Source organism: Chinchilla lanigera, unplaced genomic scaffold, assembly GCF_000276665.1.
Source record: "Chinchilla lanigera isolate Chin_1 unplaced genomic scaffold, ChiLan1.0 scaffold00062, whole genome shotgun sequence".
NCBI lineage: Eukaryota > Metazoa > Chordata > Mammalia > Rodentia > Chinchillidae > Chinchilla > Chinchilla lanigera.
Window position 1 is genome coordinate 13,885,162 of NW_004955463.1, and position 25,788 is coordinate 13,910,949.

Below are 25,788 nucleotides of genomic sequence, written 5' to 3' on the forward strand. Positions count from 1 at the left end.
AAGAGTTCATTTCTAATAGTCAAGGGAATCATTCTGAGGATAAACTGCGGCCACAGTAAAGAATGACATTTTCCTTGCAAATCAGCATTTTTCACAATCTGTAATTAACCAGGGCAACCACCCCTTGGTCAAGATTTTACATCAGTTGATTTCAGAATCTAATTTGTCTTAGATCATAATAAGCACGGGATGCAGGGAGAATGAAAACCATTTCAGGCTATGAAACTCACCAGTACAAGTAATCAGTAAAACTATCTGTAAGGAACGTTTGACAATTTCCAGCAACCAAACAAGTCAGGAACTGAACAGTGAAGCTTTTGAATGGTCAAAAAATAAGGTCAACCTCAGTGATTCTCACATGGGCTTTTGTTGTATATAAAATCATCAATATAAACAGTAAACACATAAACTTGGATTTTTTCAATCTCTTACTTTATATATGCTTAATAAAGCCATTTCTCTTATTTTGTTTGCTTTTATTAAGTTTGCCGTACATCATGACTGCACTCATTGTCGGGAGTTGGTACCTATACATAACACATTTCAATTCTTTTTTCCCCTTCCCTAAGACCATTTCTTTAACAAATCATTGTACCATTTCGAAGATAAATGACAAGGTTGTATTCCCAGATTTATGTGGTAGAACTTGAATACATGTCATATAAAAGTTGCCCTGCTGCCCACCTAAGAATTAAAACCATGGGTGAGAATTCATGCTGAAGTTATAGAAACAAAAACCACTATTTTATGAGGTCAGTATCTTGGTTTACCCTCAAAGTGGCTAGGAAATAGTTACTCTACACTTGTTTCAAAACCATATTAAGGTTACTAAGCATGAACTTGACTGCAGTGTCCTAGGGTCAGCAGGGACACTTTCTGTGAGGGGCTGTTCTAGGTCACCGTGTTTCCCTACTTATTGAAAACAAACAGCTGCACATGACCCTCAGTGGGACTGACTGGAAAGAAATCCTTTAAGAATCAGTTCATGGGCAGAAGTCCTTCCAAAACACACCAGGTGGATCTGATGTAGGCAGAAAATCTCACTGGGCTGTGGAGTGAACTGGAGCACTGCTTTGGGCTTCCTTAAATGTACTGTGATTAAAATTTAAGTAGAAAATTAAATTAAGTAAAAGGACACCTTCATATTCATAACTAAAAAATACTTTGAAATTTATTGGAAGATATGAAGGTTTCTTATACTACTTTAATTATTTCTTCTTTTCCTTTTTTTTTTGAGACAGGATCTCACTGTGTATGTAGTTCAGAGAGGCCTTGAACTCACTATGTAGCCCAGGCTGTCCTCAAACTTGTGGCGATCCTCTGGCCTCAGCCTCTTAAGTGCTGGAATTATAGGAGTATGCCACCATGCCTGGCCTGTTTTAGGTATTTTTTTTTTTGTTTGTTTGTTTTTTTCTCTGGTACCAGGAACCGAACTCACGACCTTGCGCTTGCCAGGCAGGCGCTTTGCCGCTGAGCTAAATCCCCAGCCCCATGTTTTAGGTATTTTTTATCCAGGAATCCTCCTCCCTCCAGTACTGAGGATTGAACCCAAGCCCAAGGTCTTTGCACTGAGCTACATCCCAAACTTTTTTTTTTTTAAGATAGAGTATTGCTAAGTTGCCCAGGCTGGTCTTAAACTTGTGATCTTCCTGTATCAGTTTCCAGTGCAGCCTAGATTACAGGTATGTACCACTGCAGCTGGCTCAGGAAAGTCTTTTATTGTTTAACTGTGTACCCTTCACCACCCCAGAAAGAGAGGAAGGGAGTGAGGAAGTCAGCGAGGGTGGAAGGAAGAGACAGAAAAGGGAAAGAGAGAGAGAGAGAGACAGAGACAGAGAGACAGAGAGAGAGAGAGAGAGAAAGAGAGAGAGAAAAAGACAGAAAGAAAGAAAAAGAGAAAGAGAAAGAGAAAAAGAGAGAGAAAGAGAAAAAGAGAGAAAAAGAGAAAAAGAGAAAGAAAAAGAAGTCTTGCTATGTAGCCCAGGCTGGCCTCAAACTCTCAGCAATCCTCCTGCTTTTTCAGCCTCCCAAGTTCTGGGATCACAGACTTTCACCACCAAGAAAAACAGATATTAAATTATGAAAGTAGAATGAGTTTGTTTTAAAAGTTAAAGTGTATCAAAACATCACACTGTACCCCCCAAATATGTAGTCTGTCATTGTGCACAATTAAAATTTTAAAAATTAATGCAGAAGCAGAAAAGTAAAAGACCCTCCTCTTGTAATCTCATCCCTGAGACTGTTTTATTAAATGTATTTCTTTCCAGTTATTTAAAACACATCATACCCAGATCTACACTTAGAAATTTTATAAATAAAGCCAAATGCAGCTGAGTGTGTCTGTATTCCCAACTCCTTAGGAGGCTGAGACAGGAGGATGAGCTGAGCCCAACAGTTTCAGGCCAGCCTGGCTTTATAATGAGACCCTATCTTGAAAACAAGCCAAAACCAAAACCAAATCAAACCAAACCAAACTATGTGGAAACACACTGCATGAATTTAATATACCTTTTAAATTCAACTGTATATAACAGATATCTTCCTGTATTAGTGTACAGACCTGCATTATCTTTTCATTGGGTTTATGCTAGTCTACAATATAGATGCACTATAATTTGACAAAGCCCCTATTAACTAAGCATTTAGATGATTTAAAATTGTTGCATTTAGAAATAATATTGCTGTGAACATGCTGATGATTTCTGACTACATTTTTAGGGGAGGGCAGTATCACTACATAGCCCAGGCTGGCCTCAAACTCTCAATTCTCCTGCCTCAGCCTCACGTGGGGTTGACAGAAATATGTCACAATGCCTGGGTTCACATTTTTCCTTAGCTAAATCACACAAAATACAGTACCACAGTCACAGTTCTGACATGTGACTCCAGACTGCCCTCCAAGAAGCAATCTTTTCTCCATACCTTCACTCGCTACAAATCTATCCATTTTTTAAACATTTGGCAATCTCTGAAATGAAAAAAAGTTTTAATGTGCCTTTTGTTTTTAGTGAAGCTGACAATTTTTTTCTGTGATTATTTTCTATTTGCTATCCTTCTTTTCTTTTTTTTTCTAGTGAGGTATCTGTCTTTTCTTATTAAATGCAGAGCACTACTTTTCTTCAGTTTGACATCTGCCCTTTAAAACTGTGTTGTTTTTTGTTTTTTAACCACAGAATATAAATTTTGTGTATTCAAACTACTAATTTTGTTAGGACTAGGAGGAAAGGTAAACATTATGTACTAATAAAGAAAATGATCTGAAAAGTGAGCCTCAATCTTAATGCCCCAATTCCCGCTAAAAATGAAGTTTTTAAATTAATTAAACAGGGTTGGGGATATAGCTCAGTGGCACACTGACTCCTGGTACCAATTGAACAAGCAGTGTAAGGCAGAGAAGATAACATAGCTCTAGCAACAACAAAATCAATATGGTTGAAACTGTATAGAAATATATTTTGCTCAGGAGTCTAACTGAAAAGCAGCATCTCTAAGGTACTATCCTAATACCTATTTTCTTAGAAAATTATAAATATGTATCTTAAAATTGGAAGTTTTAAAAATGCCTTGTTCAGTGGAGCCCTGGTAAAGGGATATGTTTATTAAAATAATGGCAATCACACACAGTTCTATCTCATTCCCTTAGTAATTAAAGACTCTTATTGTACTAATCTCTCTAAATTATAAAAAGTCTCATTCTTTACATATCATTTGGGGCTTCTAGCTAGAACGAAATGGGCCAGATTCAGAGGCAAAGAGAGCTGCTTTGGCTAGGATATAAACTTTTGATCCTATCAGAAGTCAGAAATTAATATAAATATAATTAAGACACAAAGAAACTATTACCTCCACTGTCTCCATAAAACCTTTTACTCCAAAATCTAGTAGCACCTAGATCAGTAGTATAAAATAACGTTCAGAACCTAAAAACAATTAACCAGCTACCCTCAAAGAAAAAGAAAACACCAAATGAGGACCTAACCTTCCCAGCCCCTACGCCACACTGAGCCCCACGCCTTTCTGGAGGGAGGCAGGTCCTAGCAGCTCTGATTGTACACCTGCTTGGAGCAATGACTGGACACCTACTCTTTGTCCTTGGAAAACTTGCCTGTAATTTCCCAGTTTGACCCAAACAATCTGCTTGTAATGCAGTTTCTTGCCAGCTTTACAGTCATTACAATTCCAGCAGCCTTCTGGCGTATCTATGTTCAGGCATTCTGGGTGAAAGGAAGCTGGGCACGACTCGCAGCAGAGCAGTCTTCCACCTTGAAATAAACAAATACTCTTAATAACTGAGAAAAGAGGACAAAGAACAAGAAAGAGAAAGTTATATTTTAAGTGCAATGAATTTGATTCAAATTGGGGGAAATCAACAAAGGGATTGAGTCATATATATAGCACTGGATTAAAATAGAAAACAGTGAAATATTTAACTATATTTTGGGCTTTAGTAGCCATAAACTTATGAGCTTTTGGGTACTACCAAAACAGTCCTGTAAAACGTGGACTATTTTATCAGTTTAGCAAGCAGCTAACAACTGGTAATGTATTACAAGACGGATGCATAAAATCTTTACACTGAGCCATGTGAGGTGGTACATGCCTATAATTCCAGGCATGGAGGATCGCTGTAAGTTCGAGGCCAACCTGGGCTACACAGTGAACTCAAGGCCAGCCTGAACTACACAGTGAAACCCTGTCTCAAAAACAAACAAACAAGCAAAAAACAACAACAAAAAATTTTTACATTGAGTAGATTATTTTTCAAGGAATTAATCAATTTTCTTCTCTTATTCAGAGGTAAGAAACAAAGCAATAGTCATCTTTGTATCTTAATCCAGTACCACAGTTAACTAAATCCCTTTACAATAAAATTAGCAAGAATGAATGAAAATAACCAATAGGTTGATCGGTACTTTTCTCCCTACAAAAGAATACAAAAAAGCAAAAGGAACGTAGATTTTCAAACTAGTGATCATAGTAGCATTACCTTTTCAGTGAAGAAAAGACAGTTAAACAGGCTATACAGCAGTGGTTTGCAACTTTTCTTCTCCTGTTCCACTCCTCATGAACCCACGTGTTGTCAAACACTGTATCAACCCCCCCTCCTATTTTATTAGTCAAAGAAATATGTACCTGTCAAAGATTCTGATCCAACAACAAAACAGTTACTACATTATATCATTAAAGTCATAGCCCAATATAAAGAAACTCATTTTGCACAAATGTGATTCTGTCAGGTTTTCCCAAACAATTCAACAATTTTGAATTTATCTTTTCTGACTTAAAATCAAAAACCACTGCCCTATAGCACAAAAGTAAATAATTATCATTGTACAGTGATAATTACTCTATACCTATGCAAGGGTATCTGTCCAAATTCCCTATCTAAGCCCTCTCCTTTTAAATACTCAAAATAATCTTGGGATTGATACCAAAACAGGTGTAGCAAACAAAATGATATTTTTAATTGTAGAGAAATAACAGGTATTTTGGGGAGGAGTGGGGAAGATTAGATATGTTTCAAGAAAGTTAACCTCTCAAAATGAATATAATAAAAACATTTATTTCATTTTCTTTTGGAAAATTAGGTCCACAAACCCACAAGTGTATTGAGATTTAAAGTTTCATAAGCAAAGATTAAGAGCCCTCTACACAACTGGATCAAATTACATGCTCTAACCTTTGGAGGGTTTGCTATCAATTTTCCAGAAAATCTTATCTTCCTATAGACTTTCAAACTTCTAACTGATTAACAGGAAAACAAAAAGAGAAAAATCCATACATATCCAGTGATGAATTAAATTACTATATTTCCTCTGCTTAAAAGCTACTTCAATCATTAGCATTTTGTCCTTGACTGCAGACAGAAATATGGATTTAATAGGTTTAACTCTCCAGTCCTGAGATTAGCTGCCTGAATGCTCTATGCCTAGGTAGGATAGTCTTTTGTAAATTTAAAGTAAAATGAGATTACTAAATTTTTTTCATTGGAAAGGAATGACCAAAGGGAAAAACAGTCTTTGCAAACAGTTTTAGAGGACATGTGGGGCCAGGGATGTAGCTCAGTGGCACAAGGGCTTGCCTGGCAAGCCTGAGGTCATGAGTTCGATTCCTGGTACCAAAAAAAAGAAGAAGAAGAAAAAAAGAGGACATGTGATAAGAAGAACTCATGTGGAAAACAGGTCTGTCTTTTTTTCGGTCTTTTTGAGACAGGGTCTTGCTGTACAGTTCAGGCTGGCCTTCAGTTCACTTTGTAGCCCAGGCTGGCCTTGATCCTCCTGCCTCAGCCTCCCAAGTGCTGGGATTACAGGCATGCCCAGCAGCTCTGTCATTTTTAATATTATTGAATGGTTCTACACTTTAAGTCTTGTTTCAGAGGAAATACAGAGCCAGAATCATCTGTGAAAATCATCATGATAAATGTTAAAAAATATGCAGGGGTATAGAAAAATTAAAGTATGATGATTTGCCTTGGTGCTGTGCAACAAAACTATTTTAGGATGCAAGAGAACATATGGTTCGAGCTAGGTAGAGGGCTCAAAATAATTTCAGTCCATGTCAAGGTTAATACTGACTGCTGAAAGCAAAGCAACAATTTAACCTTTGGAGGGTTTGCTATCAACTTTTCAGAAGATCTTACCTTCTGTAGATTTTATAAAGGGACCAGCAGGAAAATAAAGCATTTCCTAAAATGCCTCACTAATTTTACTGCATTACTGAGTAAGTCAGACCCTATGTCCACTTTTGTTTTGGAAGCCAGATGGCATCACCAATAAGGTGGCAAAATCACCAATTTGATTTCAAGGGAAAATAAAAAAAAGTCAATAGTTTTTCCAGTGTTTCTAACAGGTTCTAATTAACTTGCTTAGTTATACTTTCTTTGAATCATGAGTTGCCATTTCAGATATCTGACAAAGAGCAAAGATACATCAAACAGGCAACACAAAGAATGAAAAAAATTCAAAATACCTAGTGTATATACATGCTATATTATGAATGAATTTTTACTTACAGATTCTCAATCTGGCCCTCAGATCATAATGGGAATGTATACAGAAAAAGGCCTTATCTTCCATGCTCTCTGCATTTTCCCTCTGGTATAACTCCTCAAATAATATTTCCTTTTTAAAATTTTTTGAGACAGGGTCTCACTATGTAGTCCAGGCTAGTCGTGAGCTCATTATGAAGCCTACGCTGGTTATGAACTCGTGGCAATCCTCCTGCCTCTGCTCCTGAGTGCTGGGATTATAGGCATATGCCACCATGCCCAGCTCAAATAACATATTATTGTTAAGTCACTTTCCCTCCTTTACTACAAATAGGCTACGGAAAGCTAGACAGAATAAAGTTTTCTTCCACAGACAAAATTAATTCAGAAAAAAAAAATACATATACAGACACACACATACATTTAACTCTTAGCTCTCTGTGGGTAAATTCTCCACCAGCAATTCAGCTGGGTTGCGTTCCAATATCCAGAGTTTGGGGGATTCCCCACATTCTCATTTTCCCACCAAAATCTCCTAAGGTAAGGGCAGCTGGTTTTTATACGATCTTAAAACATTTAAGAAACAAAATGATAGAACATACTCTAAAATTAAGCTTTTAAGTACTATATATAGGTTTCCTTCTTTTAATAACTTATATTACTTGATGGTTATAAATTATACCATACCTAATTTATTCTAACAAGAATGACAGTTTTACTTCAGGCAAAAAAGGAAAGTTCTTAATGTATTTTTTAAATATTCAACAAAATCCTAGTTTTTCTACTATTTTAATAACCTAAACATAGGGAATGTGTGCAAATTTATTCAAGGAGAAAAGTAAAAATTTGTAATAATGGAATTATTTTAAGCCCTTTTTATAGTTTTGCAGCCATATGAAGACACAGTCACAACCACCAAGGCAGAATTTACCAAAAGCAACAGATGGTGCTTGATAGCCATACACTTCCCCCCTTCACTTAAAGAGAAAAAATAGGAAATGTAAAAATCAAAGCAAGGATAAACTATTTCAATTATTACCTTTCTCACATTTCTTTTTGGAAGCTGACGAAGAAGGAATCATAGGTAATTTCATCAACTCAGCACGATTTGATTCATTCAGTAGGTAGTGGGACTTATAGGCATAGGAACTGAACATGGGGTCTGAATGGTCCTGAACTATCAGCCCTATACAAAACAAACAGAAAGAGATGAGCTGTAATGAAACTACCCATGATTCCATGAGGAGAAAAATAAACCAACACCTATAATGCAGCTGTGCCTTAAAGTTGGGTGTAAGGACAAATAAGAAAAAGAAAAATCTGACCAAAAAAGCTTTCTACAATTATTAAAGGGAGGGTGAACTACTTGATTCCTTATCTCTAACAGAAACTTCTATGCTACAGAAGAAAATTACAAGTAACTCGAAGATATATATGGCATTTCACATCATATTGAAAACTCCCTAAGATAAATAAAGCTGCATTCCTTAACATTTAGCAGTACTATGATGACAAGCCAAACAAACTGATATTACTTAATTATCTAGAAATAAGAATCATTTACATAGGATAGATCCTAACCTCTCTACCACATATGAAACAGAACTTAAAGGCAGAATTCAATCTTTTTCTCTATTCATATCGTGAGATATACTCAAATTCTAGCTTTCTCTGCCAGGTAATGAAACTTTCCTCTATTGACTTTAACAGAGCCATATTTTCCTCAACTTTACTGAAGTAATATAAAGCATTTAAATTCTTTCCCTGTCACAATATAAAGTGATTATCAACTTAAAGGTTTACTGAAGTAGTCCCTTTGATCTACCAGTACAGCTGTCCTATTTGGAGAAAAACAAAAGATCTGCTGAGACACACCTGGGGACCCCTTCTCTCCTCCTATTCCCTTTTCCTTAACTAAGTTCATGTTTCACCTGTAAGTCACTTCTGGACCTGGGACTACAGACCACGGGAAACTTCTCTATCTTGATTACTAGCCAGTTTATAATGATCTAGGACTTTACAACACAAATCACAACAGCAATTTCATTTAGAGATCATTTTGAGGGGTGGGAAGAGTTTCACTTAAAAGGGTTACCATTTACTTTCTCCTGTAGGTCTTATTTTCATGTGATGCTGCCCTCCACTGAGGAACAGTCAAGGAATGTCTCTGAACCAGATGATAGAATGAGACTTAGAATTGCTAATAACATAAGAAACTTCTAGGAAAAGTGATCTAAGGTTGAAATAAATTACATGTATTTTATAGAGGCAGGTGGTGTAACGTAAGAAAAAAAATCATAGGCTTTGAAATAAAACAAATCACAAACAATTGCAGGTCCCTCCATGTCAGAGCTTGTGCAACCTTAGGTAAATTATTTGATGTGAGCCTTGGTGTGTTCATCCATATAAAATGGGGAAGTAACATCGTGGGACAGTTCTTTCAAATAGTATCCAGTAGAGTTTGATTTACATATGCAAAATAAATTGCTAATATTGCTATTAAAATGAATAATCTATGTCTAGGGCCCTATTTTAAATTACAATTACACAGAATGTTAATTAACCTCTATTTTATATCACCCACTACATGGGGAAAAAGATAAAGAATACATGGGGAAAAAGATAAAGAATACAAACTACACTGACAAATGTCTCACCTTCTCTTACTGATGCTTGAAGTTGGCTGTGTGTGTGTGTGTGTGTGTGTGTGTGTGTGTGAGAGAGAGAGAGAGAGAGAGAGAAAGAGAGACAGAGAGACAGAGAGAGAGAGAGAGAGACAGAGAGACAGACACACAGAGAGGCCCTAAACTTTATCTATTTATTTATTTTATTTAGTCTTTTTGAGACAGAATTTCACTATGCAGTTCAGGCTGGCCTTGAACTCACCTTGTGGCCCAGGCTGGCCTTGAACTTGTGATCCTCCTGCTTTAGCCTCCAGAGTGCTGGGATTACAGGCATGCACCACCATGCCCAGCTGCCCCTAAACTTTAAAAACTAAAAACCATTTTTCGATACTTTAATCTTTTAAGAAGTTTAACGACTTTAAACTTAGAACTAATAACTAAGAACTAAGAAAGGTCATTTATGAAGAGGGAAAAATTCTGTATGAGGAAAGAAGCAAAATAAGCTAAGTTTTCTAATATAAAAACAAGTAGAGTATCTATTTTTGTATATAGATTAGGGTTAGGTCTCTCAGCCCAGGCAACAGTGACAGCCTGTCTTAAAATAATAAATGAATGAATGAATAAATAAATAAATAAATAAATAAATAAAAACAGCTGCAGATGTTGCTCATCACTCCCTAGGTTCAATCTTCAGTGCCACCTCCCGCCCCCCACAAAGGTGATCTCCATACTTAGAGAAGGACACACAATTCAAAAGACTTGATTTAAACCAGGCACACAACTGTCATTCCAACACTTGGGAGGCTGAGGCAGGAGGACTGCCACAAGTTTGAGGCCAGTCTGACATACATAATGAGTCGAAGGCCAGCCTGAATTACAGAGTAAGACCTTGTCTCTGGAGAAAAAAAAGAAAGAGAGAAAGACTTGATTTAAACCTTCCCAAATGCTGGGTGAGGTGGCACACACCTGTAATCCTAGCACTTGGGAGGCTGAGGCAGGAGGAACACCGTGAGTTCGAGGCCAGCCAGTGCAAAATAGTGAGTTCAAAGACAGCCTGAACTATATGGAGAGACTCTGTCTTTACAAAGAAAAAGTGTGAACTAAATAAACTTCCTTAAATAGGCATTTAAATACAGTAAATATTTCAGAATATTAGTCAAATTGATAAGATGCCAATACAGATTCTGTTTTTAAAATGTGGGATTTCCCAAGCTTTCAATCAAGAGATATAAGTTAAATTTAACAAAATGACTAACAGTTTCTGTTAGTGCACCATTTTCTATCTATTCTTAAATTGAAACACCTGTTTTAAAAAATTCCCAATTACCAAATGAAATACAAAAAAAAAAAAAAAAAAAAAAAAACTGATGGTCAATATACTGATGGCACTGAATTTAGAATGTACCCCCCAAAATAAGCCAATATAGTAAAAACAATTATAAACTTTTTTTTTTTTAACAATTATAAACTTAAGGTTCAAAATGTTCAATAAATTTAAAAAATATCAAAAAAACCCAAAAATGTTGTTTAAGTTATATGTGCTTGTACACTGCCACTATAAGTGTTTAGGAATGGCAGAAAGGGTTTGCAAAATGATAAGAAGCTTTATGTACCACTGCTACTCATCTTCAAGTCTCTAAAGCTAGACACTCAATTGATAATTCATTAATTCCTTCCTATCATTACTTTCTTTAGGAAGGGCAGGCAGGAAGGCACTAGGGGTGTCTTTGTATTTATTATTTGTATTAGCATCTGCTGATATGAATCCTTTCTGTTACTGTAACAATGTAGCACAATTCCCCATCTCCAGGAAGGCCTCAGAGCAGGACACAGCGGTAACTGCTCTGCCATAAACAAAGCTGCCCACTTCAGTGGCAGACACAGACCCAGTGAGCTGTTATGTAGAAGACTGATATTTATTCAGTCTTCTACTGCCTACCTCATCTAAACTATTTGTTAAAAAACAAGAAATGCAAAAGTAAAACAACCTAAGATCTGAACTTTTAAAACATTTTTGTAGTACTTTTGCCAAATTTAACTGTCTCCTGAAGCAAAAACCAAAAAGAAAAAAGGCTTTATTTTCAAGTATAGTTTATAATACAACAAGCCTGACCTGATTAAGCCTTAGAGTCTTTTAAATACTTCACACCAAAATAAGCTGAGGAAACTTAGTGTTTATATTAAAGACAGACAAAAGCAGTATTTGGGGATATTAGTTGTCTTCTATAATGCTTACTAATTATTAAAAAACCTCCAAAGTTTCATTATCACAGAACTCAAGTAAAGCCAGACACTGCAGCACAGCCAGCTGAGGCATCCTATTTTATGTCGGCTTCACTGACCACATGCCCTCAGGGACTCGCTTGTTCTCAGCCGATCAGAGTCTTGGTGGATTTAAGTATCAACTGCTGGCAAGTAAGAAGCCTACAAGTGCTGGCCTTTAACTAGCCCACCACATATGTTGCCTTGGCTGTATCCCATCAGGCCTTCTCAGTGCCAGAGCAAAACATGAAATACAACACAATTAAAAAACAAATGTGCTAATTTTGCCTTCCATGTGAAATCTCAATCAGTTGAAAGTTCTGCATTAATGATGATGACAAGGATTTACTTCAAATACAGAAACTTTGTAAAAGCGAATAGATTTATCTTTCACTAGAAAATTAGTCAACAGAAAAACAAAGCATTTATCTGTAATTATACGTTATAACTTTAAATGCAGATTTTAGCCTAGCTTACAAAGAACTAATATTGTAACAATTTGGAGGTCTAACATTGTAAAAGGGACTAGGTGCCAGAAATGGTGATTTCTATGAGGAATGTAATAAAAGGGCATTTAGCACTGGATGGGAGATTGCACTACATGGCCTGGGTTCCTTCCTAGTGCTAAAACTCATCTTTATAGAGAAATCTGCTAAAGAACTGAAAAAGAAAAAAAGAGAAAGGATTGACACTCACTCACCTCTGGAACAAACAAAACAAAAGCCTACATTTATAGCAGCAGCAGAATTATTGCTCCGCTTGGAATGATCACTACAGATGAGAATGTAGGAGGACACAAATACACTTCCTGCAGCAATACAAGCATCTGCAGAGTGATAGGCAACTGGACATCTCAAACATCTCATCATGCGTCCTGTTTGAAGAGGAGACAAAAAGGAATTTGCACAATAAGGCATCAGCTGGATATGAAACTTTCGGAGTTGGGTCTTTCTTGGTTGCCACTAGTTACAGCAATAGTAAAACACTTCTTTCTTCACTAGGCTAGCTCTGTCATTCCTATACTATATAGTTCCTAAATACAAGCCTAAAACTCATTTAGAGGGTTGGATATGGTGGTGCATGGCTGCAATCCCAGCACTGAAGAGGCTGAGGCAGGAGGATTGCTGTGAGTTTGAGGCCAGCCTGGGCTACATAGTGCGTTTAAGGCCGGCATGAACTACATAGTCAGACTGTATCTTAAAAAAAAAAAAACCATTTAGAGATTATGTAAAGAAAACTTGTTCTAATGCTGGAGAGATAATGATATTCCCAATATGGCACCTGCCTAAGGAACTTCCATACTTTCCATGGTTTGGAACATACAGATTTTTCTTCTCATGGTCTGAATTTGCAATTTAATTCCTACTTAACCTGTTGTGTCCTGGAGTTGAACTTTTAAACCTAGAGAAAAAAGAGATGTCCCAAGTTGCTTACAATAATGTGCCTAATATATTATTTGCCATTGTATTTTACACAAAACATCACTGTGCCCTTCTTTAGCTGTGTTACCTTTACTTGCTTTGTGGATATCTTTCTCCATAGAGCAGGCAGAGCAGCAGTGCTGGGGACAGCGGAACCCCTTTGATTCAAAGATGGCAGTGGAGAATTTTCGGACACAGGCTTCATGATAGAACTTTCCACAAGCACTAACTGAACAACGCTTCACATCTTCACCCGGCACCTTACACGAAAAACATGGATGCTGCCCTGGAAGATTGGTGAGAAACAGAATAAATGAAATATGAAAGCATATTTCCTTTACAGAGAAGCAGCTATAGATATCAAAGAGCTGCTCTGGAAAGAGACTCTACTATTAGGTGTAAGAATTTAACGTGTAAGAGCCAGGTGTGGTGGTGCATGGCTGTAATCCTAGCACTCAGAAGGCGAAGACAGGACAACCCCATGAACTCCAGGCCAGCCTGAACTATAAAGTGAGAGTCTGTCTCAAAAACAACAAATGTCTTAGTTACTTTTCTCTCATTACTGAGACAAAATACGCAACCCCAAAGCTGAAGAAGGAAAGATTTATTTGGCTCACAGCTTGTAGAGTTTCAGTTCATAATCAGCTATCTCCAAGGCAAGGTAGCATGGCTGACAAACAGTGCAGACAAACAGTTCACAGTGGGCAGACGTAGCAAAGCAAGCAAGGGACCTTAGCAGATTTTTTTCTGCCCTTTCATGTTCTATCTAGGCTACTTGGCTTAGGACAGGCAGTGCCAAACCAGTAAGTGGAATGATTTAGTAGTCACATACTCTTAATCCCAGTATCCTACACTTAGATCCAGCTACCTCTCAAAAAGCCCCACCTGTGACCTCATGAAGCTTTTCGGGGACATCTAGACACAAACCATAACATTCTGCCCTGGCCCCCAAAAGACTCATATAAATTCCTGTATGCAAAAGGCATTTTAGTCCATTTCTAAGAGTTCCCAAAGTCCTAACAGTTTCAGCACTGCTGAAAAGTCCAAGTCCCAAGTCTCTGAGATTTAAGGAAAACTCTTTAACTGTGAGCCCCTGTACAAATGAAAAGACAATTAAACACTTCCAACATTCAATGGCACAAGGTAAACATTTCCATTCAAAAGGTATAAATAGGGGAATACAAAGGAAAAGGACGCAAGCAAGTCCAAAATCCAGCAGGGAAAATATTAAGTCCTGTAGTTCTATGTGCAGCATCTGAGGCAATCTGACAACTCTGAAGGGCTTGGGTGGCTCTGCCCCTACAGCACTTCTGGTGGTTGTAGCTCCCATGGCTCCTCCCTGTCTTGGGCCAGCTCTGCTCCCTCCTTGCAGTTTTCCTCAGACCATTCATGTTCCTGACATCTCCAAGCTTCTGGAGTCTCCACTGCCATCTTTGGCTTCACACTCACAGTTTCACACATTGCCCTCCTAGGGGCACACTGCCTAGCCTCCTAGGCCTTCTGAAATCTGGGTGGAAACCTTCTTGACCCTGAAACTCTTGCATTCTGCATGCACCTAAAACCAGCATCATGTGGATGATGCCAAGGTCTGTTGCCAGCTGGAGCAGTAGCTAGGCTTCCTTCTCTCTTGACTATAGGAGTCAAGGGCTTATGAACCAAATCGTGAAGAACAATTTCCCTAGGATGGTGCCATTCTGGAATATGATACTCTGGAGTTCACTTCTCAAAGCAAATTCTTAGGGCTGGGGATATAGCTCAGTGGCACAGTGCCTGCCTGGGAAGTGCAAGGTCAGGAGTTCGACTCCTAGTAAAAACAAAACAAAACAAAGAGATAATCAAAGCAAATTCTTTTATGTTTGCAACTCTGAGGCTACAGAGGATGGAGTCCTGTTGGTTGTTTTTTTTTTTTGAGATAGCATCTCCTTTGGTAGTTCAGGTTGGTCTTGGACTCACTGTGTAGCCTAAACTGGCCTTGAACTCTCAGCAATTCTCCCACCTTAGCTCTTGAGTGCTGGAATTACAGACATGTGCCACTATGCCCAGCTCTTGCTGGTCATCTTTTCTGTTGTCTTCTTCTGAAATAGTTGGCTTTTTTTTGGCTAGTCTTTTCAGCGATCAGTTTCTCCTCTGTTTCACCTTTTCAGATCACAACTTTAAAAGAGCTTCCTTTTTGGATAAACTCAAAACTGACTTAAATCATTCTGCTGGGCTCTTTGCTCTTGATTCTGAACATAAATCTGGCTAAAATCCCCTAACAGCAGCCATGCCTCTGCCTCAACATTAGACTGCCTTAAAATTTCTTCTGCCTGCCAGGCATGGTGATGCATACCTGTAATCCCAGCCCTCAGGAGGATCGTTGCAAGTTCGAGACTACCCTGGGCTACAAAGTGAGCTCAAGACCAGCCTGAACTGCAAAGTGAGACCCTGTCTCAAACACACAAACATACACACACACACACAAATTCTTCTGCCAGATTAACTAGTCCATCAGCCTTCATCTTAGTCTCAGTCAAAGTCTCTGGATAAAGATAAACTTTCTGCCAAGGTATAACACACATTATCTGGAGTTCAACAGTCAATGCAGTCAGTCCTTTGAAACAGAAACTTCCCAAGCCTGGTCTTTACTGGCAAAATTTCTATCAGCATTCTGGTCCTCTGAGCTCTGACCAGAATCTTCCATCAATGACACCTTCAGGCATTCCAGCTCTACTTTTTCACCCAGCATCTGTAAGCCTTTCCTAACTTCGAAACATTCAATGGCCCAAGATAGACGTTTCCATTCAAAAGGTATAAATAGCGAGATACAAAGGAAGGGGACTTAAGCAAATCCAAAATCCAGTAGGGCAAACATTAAGTCCTGCAGTTCCATGTGTAACATCTGAGGCAATGTGTGGTAAGATGTTAATTCCAAAAGGCTACCCTTTCCCACAAGCCAATTCCACAGGCTCCTAAACCACATGGTTAGGTACAGTCACAGCAACAACCTCACTTCTCTGGTACCAAATTCTGTCTTAGTTGCTTTCTCTTATTGCTGAGACAAAATACCTGACACCCAAAGTTAAACGGAGAAAGGTTTATTTAGTTCACAGTTTGTAGAGGTTTCAGCCCATAATCAGTTGGCTCCAACGCAGGGTGGCATGGCAGACAAACACTGCAGAGAAACAATTCATGCTGTGCAGAAGGTAGAAAAGCAAGCAAGGGACCTTAGCAGATTTTTTTTTTTTTTTGCCCTTTTTATGCTCTATCCAGGCTATCAGGCTTAGGGCAGGCAGTAAATGAACTGATTTAGTAATCACTACCCTTAATCCCAGCATCACATACCCACCTATAACTGCATGGGGCTTTGGGGGGAACATATAAACACAAAACATAATACAAAAAACAAAACAAAAAACAAAACAAAAAAAAAAACAGAAAGGAAGATACAAAAAGTAGCACTTAAAAAATGTAACTAAATTTTAAAATTATTTTGTTGGGAAATGATTATGAACTTAAAGGTAAAACATTAAAAACAATTTAGATTTCCAAAATTAATTCCAAAAGAACCCCACATGAACTTTTTTCTCAATATTTGGGAGCAGACATTAACAAAGTCTTCTCCACATAAAATAAAATATACTGTTAGATAACTGCTAATGATTTATGTATGTGAAACAGACACAAAGAAAATACTAAATTTACCCACAGAGAACACAAACTGCTTTTAAAGAAAGGTAAGTGAAAGAGAAAAATGTAAGCTTTAAAACAATGGAATACTATCTTCAAATGGCTGAAAGAAAATAATTACCAGCCAGGATACTTGGGTGAAAATATTAAAAATGAAGTGAAACCTATACTCACTAGGATGGATAAACAAAACCTGGTTATGATATGGATGTAGAATGGCCCTCAAAGTTTCATGTGTTCAGAGATGGGGCTTTTGAAAGGTAGGTGGATCACGGTGGCACTATACTCACAGATGAGTTGTCCTGTTTGAAGCAGGGGCCTAGTAAGAAGAGGAAGGTCACTGGAGGTGTCATGCAGAAGGGCGTATTCTGGTCCCTTCTTTCTCTGTTTCCTGGCTGCCATGAGGTGAGCAGCAATCTTTTTCCATGACCTCCCACCAATCCATTTCTACCTTGGAGCCACCTTACCATGGACTGAACCCCAAAACTTGTGAGCCCAACTAACCCTCTCCTCCTTTAAGATATGAGAATTGGGTATTTTGTCCTGGGACAGGAAAGCTAATACATGGTTTTTTGAGAAAATTAATAAAATTAGTATCTATGACATGAGTAATAAAAAATAAAGAGGAAGACCACCAATATCATACTACAAATACTGCAACATTAAAAAGATATTTAAAAGATCACTACCTTGCTATTAGTAAATAAATTTTAAAATTTAGATGAATTAATGGACAGTTTCCTAGAAAAATAGAACTTAACCAATATTGGCACAAAAATAAATAGGAAAATGAATGGTTCTATGAACTCCTGAAAGAAATGCAAGCATAACTATCTTCCAATGAAAGAAAATTTTAGGCTCAGAATACACCACTGGTGAATGCACTAAACACTGAAGGAAAAAATGAAGCCAGTATAATAGAAACAGAAGGAACAAATATGGGAAAAAAAAAAAAAAAGCAGATCGAAAAATATACAATAAAAATGGCTTAGAAGCCCATGCAGTGGTGCATGCCTGTAATCCCAGCACTGTGAGAGGCTGAGGCAGGAGGATTACAAATTAGTGCCTAGTGTAAGGTCACTTAGTGACTTGGTGAGACTGCCCCAAATTAAAAATTACAAAAAAAGAAAAAGGCCTAGGGATGTAGTTCAGTGGAGAGACCCTCAGTAAAATCCAAAGTACTGAAAAAAAAGACTAAGAAATACATTTGATTCTACATAAAGTTCACATATGGAGAAACTATACAAAATGTATATAAACAAAGACAACAGCACAAGACTTATAAAGAACTATAAATCTATACAAATGAAATTTAAGAAGCCTAAGTAAAAGTAGGCAGAGGGTATGAACTATGAATTTATTTTTTTATTTATATTTTATTTATTTTATTTATATTTTATTTTATTTATATTTTATTTTATTTATATTTTTAAAAAGATTTTTAAAAAAATTTCTTTAAGTTTTTTTGTCTTTTTGAGACAGGGCCTCCCTGTGTAGTTCAGGCTAGTCTTGAGCTCATTTTGTAGCCCAGGCTGGCCTCAGATTCACAAAGATCATTCTGCCTCAGCCTCCCAAGTGCTGGGATTACAGGTGTGTGCCACAACATCCAGCTGAACTATGACTTTACAAGAGTGGAAAGACAAATTGGTATCAAACTAATTTTTATGTTGTAATAAGTGAATCAAAAGCACTTTTTTTTTGTCTTTTTGAGACAGGGTCTTGCTATGCAGTTCAGACTGGCCTTGAACTCATTTTGTAGCCAGGGCTGGACTCAAACTCACAATGATCCTCCTGCCTCAGCCTCCCAAGTGCTGGGATTACAGGCATGCAACACCACGCCCGGCACCTGTATTTTTAATAACTGTGGTAAAATACATACAGCATATTGGTTAACATGTTAGCTATTTTAAGTGTTCAGTTCAACAGCATTAAAGTACATTTTTAATCCTTCCAAAAATAGCAACAAATCAAATCAAATTCAAAAGCAGTAGGGTGGTGCACACCTGTAATCCCAGCACTCGGGAGGATGAGACAGGAGGATCCCTGTGAGTTCAAGGCCAGCCTGGGCTACAAAATGAATTCAAAGTCAGTTTAAACTACATAGTGAAACCCTGTCTCAAAACAACAACAAAAAACCCAAAAAACCAAATTCAATGCTTAGGTTCAGTGTTACGTTATCAGAAAATCTGATTTGATGCTTGTCTAATTCAGTTTGTGACCAGAATCATGGAAAGAATTAAGTTCATGAACGGAGGTAGGACAGTACTGGGGTGTGAGCACTCAAGACTCTGGCAAAGAAGCTACTGAGAATCACATATGCAATGTCTCACTGGAATATTTAATCTGTGTTCCCATTAGACATTTCATAGTTTTAAGTTTCTGTAATTTTCTTCACTTAGTTAGTAGTCTGGAGTTGTGTTATGTTCTTTTATGGTCTTCTGTGTTTGTTAGGTTATTATGTTTGTGTATTTGCTTTTTCATTGGCTCTGATTTAAAAGGTGTCTAGGTTCTCTCCTTTGTCTTAGTTCCCTATTTAGTTTCTTCACCTCAAACCTGAGATGATATTAACATATTTCTTTCTTTTTCCAAACATGTAAACTCCTTGCCCAAGTTTTTAAATTTCCCATTTAGCTCTCTCAAGTCACTCCTATCTTCTCCAGTGTTACTGCTGCACTCTCCCCACTCTAAGCCTTGGCTCTTCCCTGTCTTACCTTACTGCCTTCCTGTCAGCAAGTTCTGACAACCATGCAGCTTTCCTCCATCTCAAAAACTCCTTTTCTCCCATAGCTCACTCTAGCTGCTACAAAATATCCTCTAGAGTGCTCGCTTTGACTGCACATATGCTATCATTGGAACGATACAGAGAAGATTAGCATGGCCCTTGGATGACACACAAATTCGTTAAGTGTTCTGTATTTTTTACAATAGATAATACGAAAGGGAAAGAAATTGTTCAAAGGAAGGAACAACTGGGATGAGGGAAAGAAGAAAAAGAAAGAACTAAGGCAAAGTATATATATTTATATAGAAGGATACCTGGGATAACTGTACTGCTGATGTCTGGTAGTTTATTGAAAGGAACAGTTGGTGCCTAATTTTTTTTTTTATATTTTGACCAACTTTGCATGCTTATATCTGATAATCTGAGCAACTGATATGAAGATAACAATATGCAACGTAACAACCACTGGTGAATTCCTACCATCTTGTCTAGTGAAACTCAGTATTGTCTCTAATGTGTTTTGAACTATTACTTTTTATTCTCTTTAATGATTTGATCAATCTTCCATTCTTACATCTGGTAATCTGAGCAACTTTGTTAAAGATAACAATATGTAATATAACAACCACTGTTAATTCCTATCATTTGGTTTGAAACCCCATTTCATTTTTAATGTTCTTGCTTTGTTTTGTTTGTATTTTGCTATTATTATTATTTTTACTCTGCTCTTTAAAATAAAACAAAAAAGTGAAAAAAAAATCCTCTAGAAACTGTCAGTATAAACCCTTCAATGCAACTCAAAGCACTCTAATAAAATCAGACCCCACAAAAACCTTTTCTTTTCATCTACCACTATTCCCCCTTCAAACCTTCCCTTTCGTGTCCAGCACTCCTCATCCAACCACTCTCATACATGTGACCCACCTTACCTTACAAATATCTAACAAGATATTAGTAAATAGAATGGAGTGCATTACCAAAAACAGAATACATCATGATCAAATAGGTTTCATCCCAGAGATGCAAGGATGGCTCAACATATTTAAGTCAATAAATGTAATACACCACTTAAACAGAAGTAAGGTGAAAAAAATCACCTATCATTTCACTAGATGCAGAAAAGGCTTTCAACAAAATCCAGCACCCCTTCATGAAAAACCCTGAAGAAAACAGGTATAGAAGGACCATACCTGAATACAATAAAAGCTATATATGACAAATAGCCAGCATCATACTGAATGGGGAAAGCCTAAAATCATTGCTCCTAAAATCAGAAACAAGACAAGGATGTCCACTACCACCTCTTCTATTCAACATAGTACTTGAAGTATCAGCCAGAGCTATTAGGCAAGACAAAGAATTAATAATAATAATAAGATACATACAGGAAAGGAAGAACTCAAATTATCATTATTTGCAGAAAACATGATACTTTACATAGAAAACCCAAAGAACTCCACCAAAAAATTCTTATAATTAGTAAGAAACTTTAACAATGGAACAAAATACTAAGAAAAATAAACCACCTTGAGTCCCCTCCCAACCCTAAGCCCTGCTCTCAGATGTTATGTTTTGCTTTATTGTATTTTTTAACCACAAGATTGCAGCAGTTTCTGTCCCTTGCTGTGTCCCCCTCCGCCCTTTCCCATACCAGCTACCCTTTGGTATAATAACATCAAGCAGCTTCACAGCCCCCTATTATCTCACTCCCCAGCCTGTGGAAGCCATCTAGATGTGTACAGTTGTAAACATGTCACCTTTAAGTCACTATCTTTGTCTTACCAGCCTCCCCCCACCCCTAAGCTCTGTATAGCTCCTCTCCTATCCCAGACTCAGGGCTCAGAATTTGGAGTGCTGAACTCCTCTGAGCCAGTCAGCTTAATAAAGCTCATTTCCCTCCATTTCTCCAGAGTACTGCTCACATTTCCCCTGCCACCAGTGAAATCCAAAACTGCTACAAGATCAACACACAAAAATCATTAGCATTTGTGTACATCAACCAACAGGATGAGCAGGAAATTATGAGAATAATATCATTCACAGTAGCTTCAAGAAAAATGAAATACCTAGGAATTAACCTAACCAAAGAAGTGAAAGACCTCTACAAAGAAAGCTACAGTATTCTGAAAAAGGAGATTGAAGAGGACATCAGAAAATGAAAAGATGGCCAGGTGTGGTGGCACACACCTGCAGTCCCAGTACTCAGGAGGCTGAGGCAGGAAGATGGCTCCAAGTTTGAGGCTGGCCTGGTGTGTATAGTGATTTCATGGCCAGCCTGAACTGTACAGCAAAACTGAACTGTCTCAAAAAGACAAAAAAAAAAAAAAAAAAAGGAGAAGAAAAAGAAAAAAAGAAAGGAAAGATGTCCCCTCCTCCTAGATAGGTAGAATCAGTATTGTCAAAATGGTCACATTCTCAAAAAATATATATAGATTCAATGCAGTCCCAAGCAAAATACCAACAGCTTATTTTACAGAGCTAGAAAAACAACCCTAAAATTCATACAGAGTCAGAAGAGACCCTGTCTTGGTTACTTTTCTCTCATTGCTGGGATAAAATACCTGACGCCCAAAATTAAGGAAGGAAAGGTTTATTTAGCTCACAGTTTGTGGAGGTTTCAGTCCACACTTTGCTGGCTCCAAGGCAGAGTGGCACATGGCATGGGGTAACAGTTCATGGCAGTGGCAGAAAACAGCAAAAGCAACAAGAATGAAAAGGAGCAAGGGCAGCACCAGCAAGCCTCTTTCCCTCCCTCATATTGTACGCAGGGTTCCTGCCCCAGGGCGGGTATAGCACTCACACCCATAATCCCAGCATTGGACCATGAATTAATCAAAAACTCTAGAAGTCCACCCCATGACTGCATGAGGCTTTGGGGGGACATTTAGACACAAACCGTAACAGATCCAGAATAATAAAAGCAATTTCGGGCAACAAGAGCAAAGCAACAGATATAGCAATATCACATTTCAAACTGAACTACAAAGCAATAGTGATGAAAACAGCATGGTACTGGAACAAAAACTTGAACAGATTCCATTCAGTGGAATGGAACTGAGGAAACTTCCCCAGACACATTCAGCTATGTGATTCCCACCCCTCACCCCACACCCCGGTACTGGGAATCAAACTCACAACCTTGCACTTGCCAGGCAGGTGCTCTGCCGCTGAGCTAAATCCCCAGCCCAGCTATTTGATTTTTGACTAAGGGGCCAAAAGCATATGCTGGAGAAAAGACAGTCTGTTCAATAAATGGTGCTGGGAAAACTGGTTATCTGCATGCAGAAGTCTGAAACTGGACCCTTATTTCTCAACATATACTAAAGTAAAACCAAAATGGATCTAAGATCTAACCATTAAAACAGAAACATTAAACCTACTGGAAGATAAAATAGGTAGGAAAGGATTTTCTAAATAGAACCTCAACTATACAAGAAATAATATCAAGAATCAACAAATGAAATTATATCAAGCCAGGCATGGTGGCACATGCCTGTAATCCCAGCACTCAGTGACTGAGGCAGGAGGATTGCTGAGAGTTTAAGGACAACCTGGGCTACAAAGTGAGTTCAAGGCCAGCCTGAACTGCATAGCAAAACCCTGTTTTAAAAAAAAAAAAAAAAAGAAGGAAATTATATCAGAATAAAAAGCTTCTGTACATCAAAACAATCGATCAATAGAGTGAAGAGCCAACCTACAAAATGGGAAAAAAAATTTTGCCAGCTACTCCTCAGACAGGACTAATGTCTAGAATATACAAAGAGCTCAGAAAAATTAAACCACCTAAAACTAAACATTCAGTTAAAAAATGGGCAATAAAAATGAAGACACTTCACAAAGTAAGAAATACAAATGGTCAATAAGCATATGAAAAAATGCTCAACATCTCTGGTCATTAGAGAAATGCAAAACAATACGAAGATTCCATCTAACTCCAGAAAGAATGACAATCACTAAGAAGTCAGACAGTAACAAATGCTGGCAAGGGTGTGGTGAAAAAAATGAAGAAAAACGAACTCTTTTTCATTGCTGGTGGGAATGTAAACTAGAACAACCACTAAGAGAATCAGCATGAAGGTTTTTTAAAGAACTGAAATTAGAAATTCCATATGACCTAGCAATTACCCTGCTACATATCTTCCTCAAAGAGCTGAAGACAGCATACTACAACAATACATGCATACCAATGTTTATAGCAGCACAACTCATAACAGCTAAATCTTGGCAACAGACTGTATACCCATCAATAGATGACTGGACAAAAAAATGTGGTATCTATGTATAATGGAATACTACTCTGCTATAAAGAACAACAGATTTGAGACATTTGTAGGAAAATGGATGCACCTGGAAAATACAATGTTGAGTGAAATAAACCAGAGACACAAGCTTAAATACTGCATGGTGTCTCTCACTGAATGAGACAAATTACAAAGGGAATGGTAAAGGACAGACGGAAGGGGACAAGAAGATGGATTTCTTGCAATAGAGAAGTGGTCCAAGGGAAAAAGTATAAATGGTAAAGAGGAGGGAAAGGGGAAATAAGTAGAATAAAGATTTGCCATGCACAGGAACCGAACAGCCTCAATTAATGTGAACATTATATGCCATAATATGAGCTAATGTTAATAATATTAACAAGAATGCAAAATGGGATAGAGGAAGAGGAGGGGGGAAGGGGAGGGAAGGAGATTAAAAAGAAACAAACTATAGAGTATACATGTAACCATTCTCCAAGATGACTATAAACTGCAAACATGCACTAATAAAATAAAAAATTTAAGCTACATTCACATTGCTGTGACTTTTATTACTGTCTCTAGAACCTTTTCACTTCTTGCACAAAAACTCTGCACTTATTGAACAACCCCTCATTCCTCCTTCCCCCGCATCCCTATTGCACTGTTCTATCTCTAGAATTTGACTATTCTAGGCATCTCATAAAAAATATAACCTGTAATATTTTTTCTTTTCTGTCTCCCTTATTTCACTCAGCAAAATGTCTTTGAAGAAATAAAAATTATCTAAATAATACAATATCCTCTGAGATTCATCCATGTTGCAGTATTGCCAGAATTTCACTTCTTTTTAAGGCTTAATAGTATTCCAATGTAGGCTGGACTGGGGCTGTAGCTCAGTGGTAGGGTGTTTGCCTAGTATGTGCAATACCCTTGGTTCAATCCCTGAAACACCAAAAAACCATAGACGTGCATGCACACATACTATAGGTCCGTCCATTCACCCACTGACAAATGCTTCGTTTGTGTCTTAGCTATTTTCTCCTTGTGGAGACAAAATACCCACCATCCACAAAATAAGAAAGGTTTATTTCAGCTCACAGTTTGTAGAGGTTTCAGTCCCCAGTAGGCTGTCTCTAAGGCAGGGCAGGATGGCAGAGGGACATTGCAGAGGAAAAAAAGTGCATGGCATAGCAGGCAGAAGGCAACATGCAGCAGGCAGCCAGCCTGACTTTCCCTTTTACCCTATTCAGGTTACAAGCCTTTTGTGTGGTGGCATCCAGAAGTATGCTAACTTCAATCAGTGGATAATTTAATACAACAACCCTTAATCCCAGTATCACACACCCTAGATCCAGCCAGCTCTGAAAACCTCTGTCTATGAGCACATGAGGCTTTGGAGGGATATCTAGACACAAGTTGTAATAGGTTGTTTCTAATTTCTGACTATTATGAATGCTGCTGCTCTGAACGTGGGTGTACATATATCTACTGAAGTCCCTGCTTTCAAGTCTTTTGTGTATATACTCAAAATGAAATTTCTTGATAATATGGTAATTCTATATTTAATGTTTTGAGAAACAGCCATATTATTTTTGACAGCTGCTGAGCTATTTTACATTCCCATCAACAGTGCACAAATGATTCTGATTTTTCCACATTGTGGCTGACACTTGTTTTCTGTGTGTGTGAGTGTGTATGTTTCATGTAATAGCCAACCTAATGGATATGAAGTAGAACCTCATTGTGATTTTGGTTGGTATTTCCCTGATTACTAATGTTTTGTTTTGTTCCGTTTTATTGAGACAGGGTCTCACTATGCAGTTCAGACTGGACTTGAACTCACTTTTGTAGCCCAGGCTGGCCT

The 25,788-nt window shown here is 37.8% G+C and overlaps 1 protein-coding gene across 1 annotated transcript in view; it reads right to left on the reverse strand.

The window, feature by feature from the left end:
* Window positions 1-25,788, reverse strand: part of Whsc1l1 (Wolf-Hirschhorn syndrome candidate 1-like 1) — a gene marked incomplete at its 5' end in the record, with an annotated part of 121,702 nt that overhangs the window by 20,868 nt on the left and 75,046 nt on the right. The window contains 4 exon segments of the mRNA XM_005398440.2: window positions 4,106-4,262; window positions 8,028-8,174; window positions 12,575-12,748; window positions 13,384-13,581. Of these exon segments, the coding sequence (XP_005398497.1) occupies window positions 4,106-4,262; window positions 8,028-8,174; window positions 12,575-12,748; window positions 13,384-13,581 (676 nt within the window).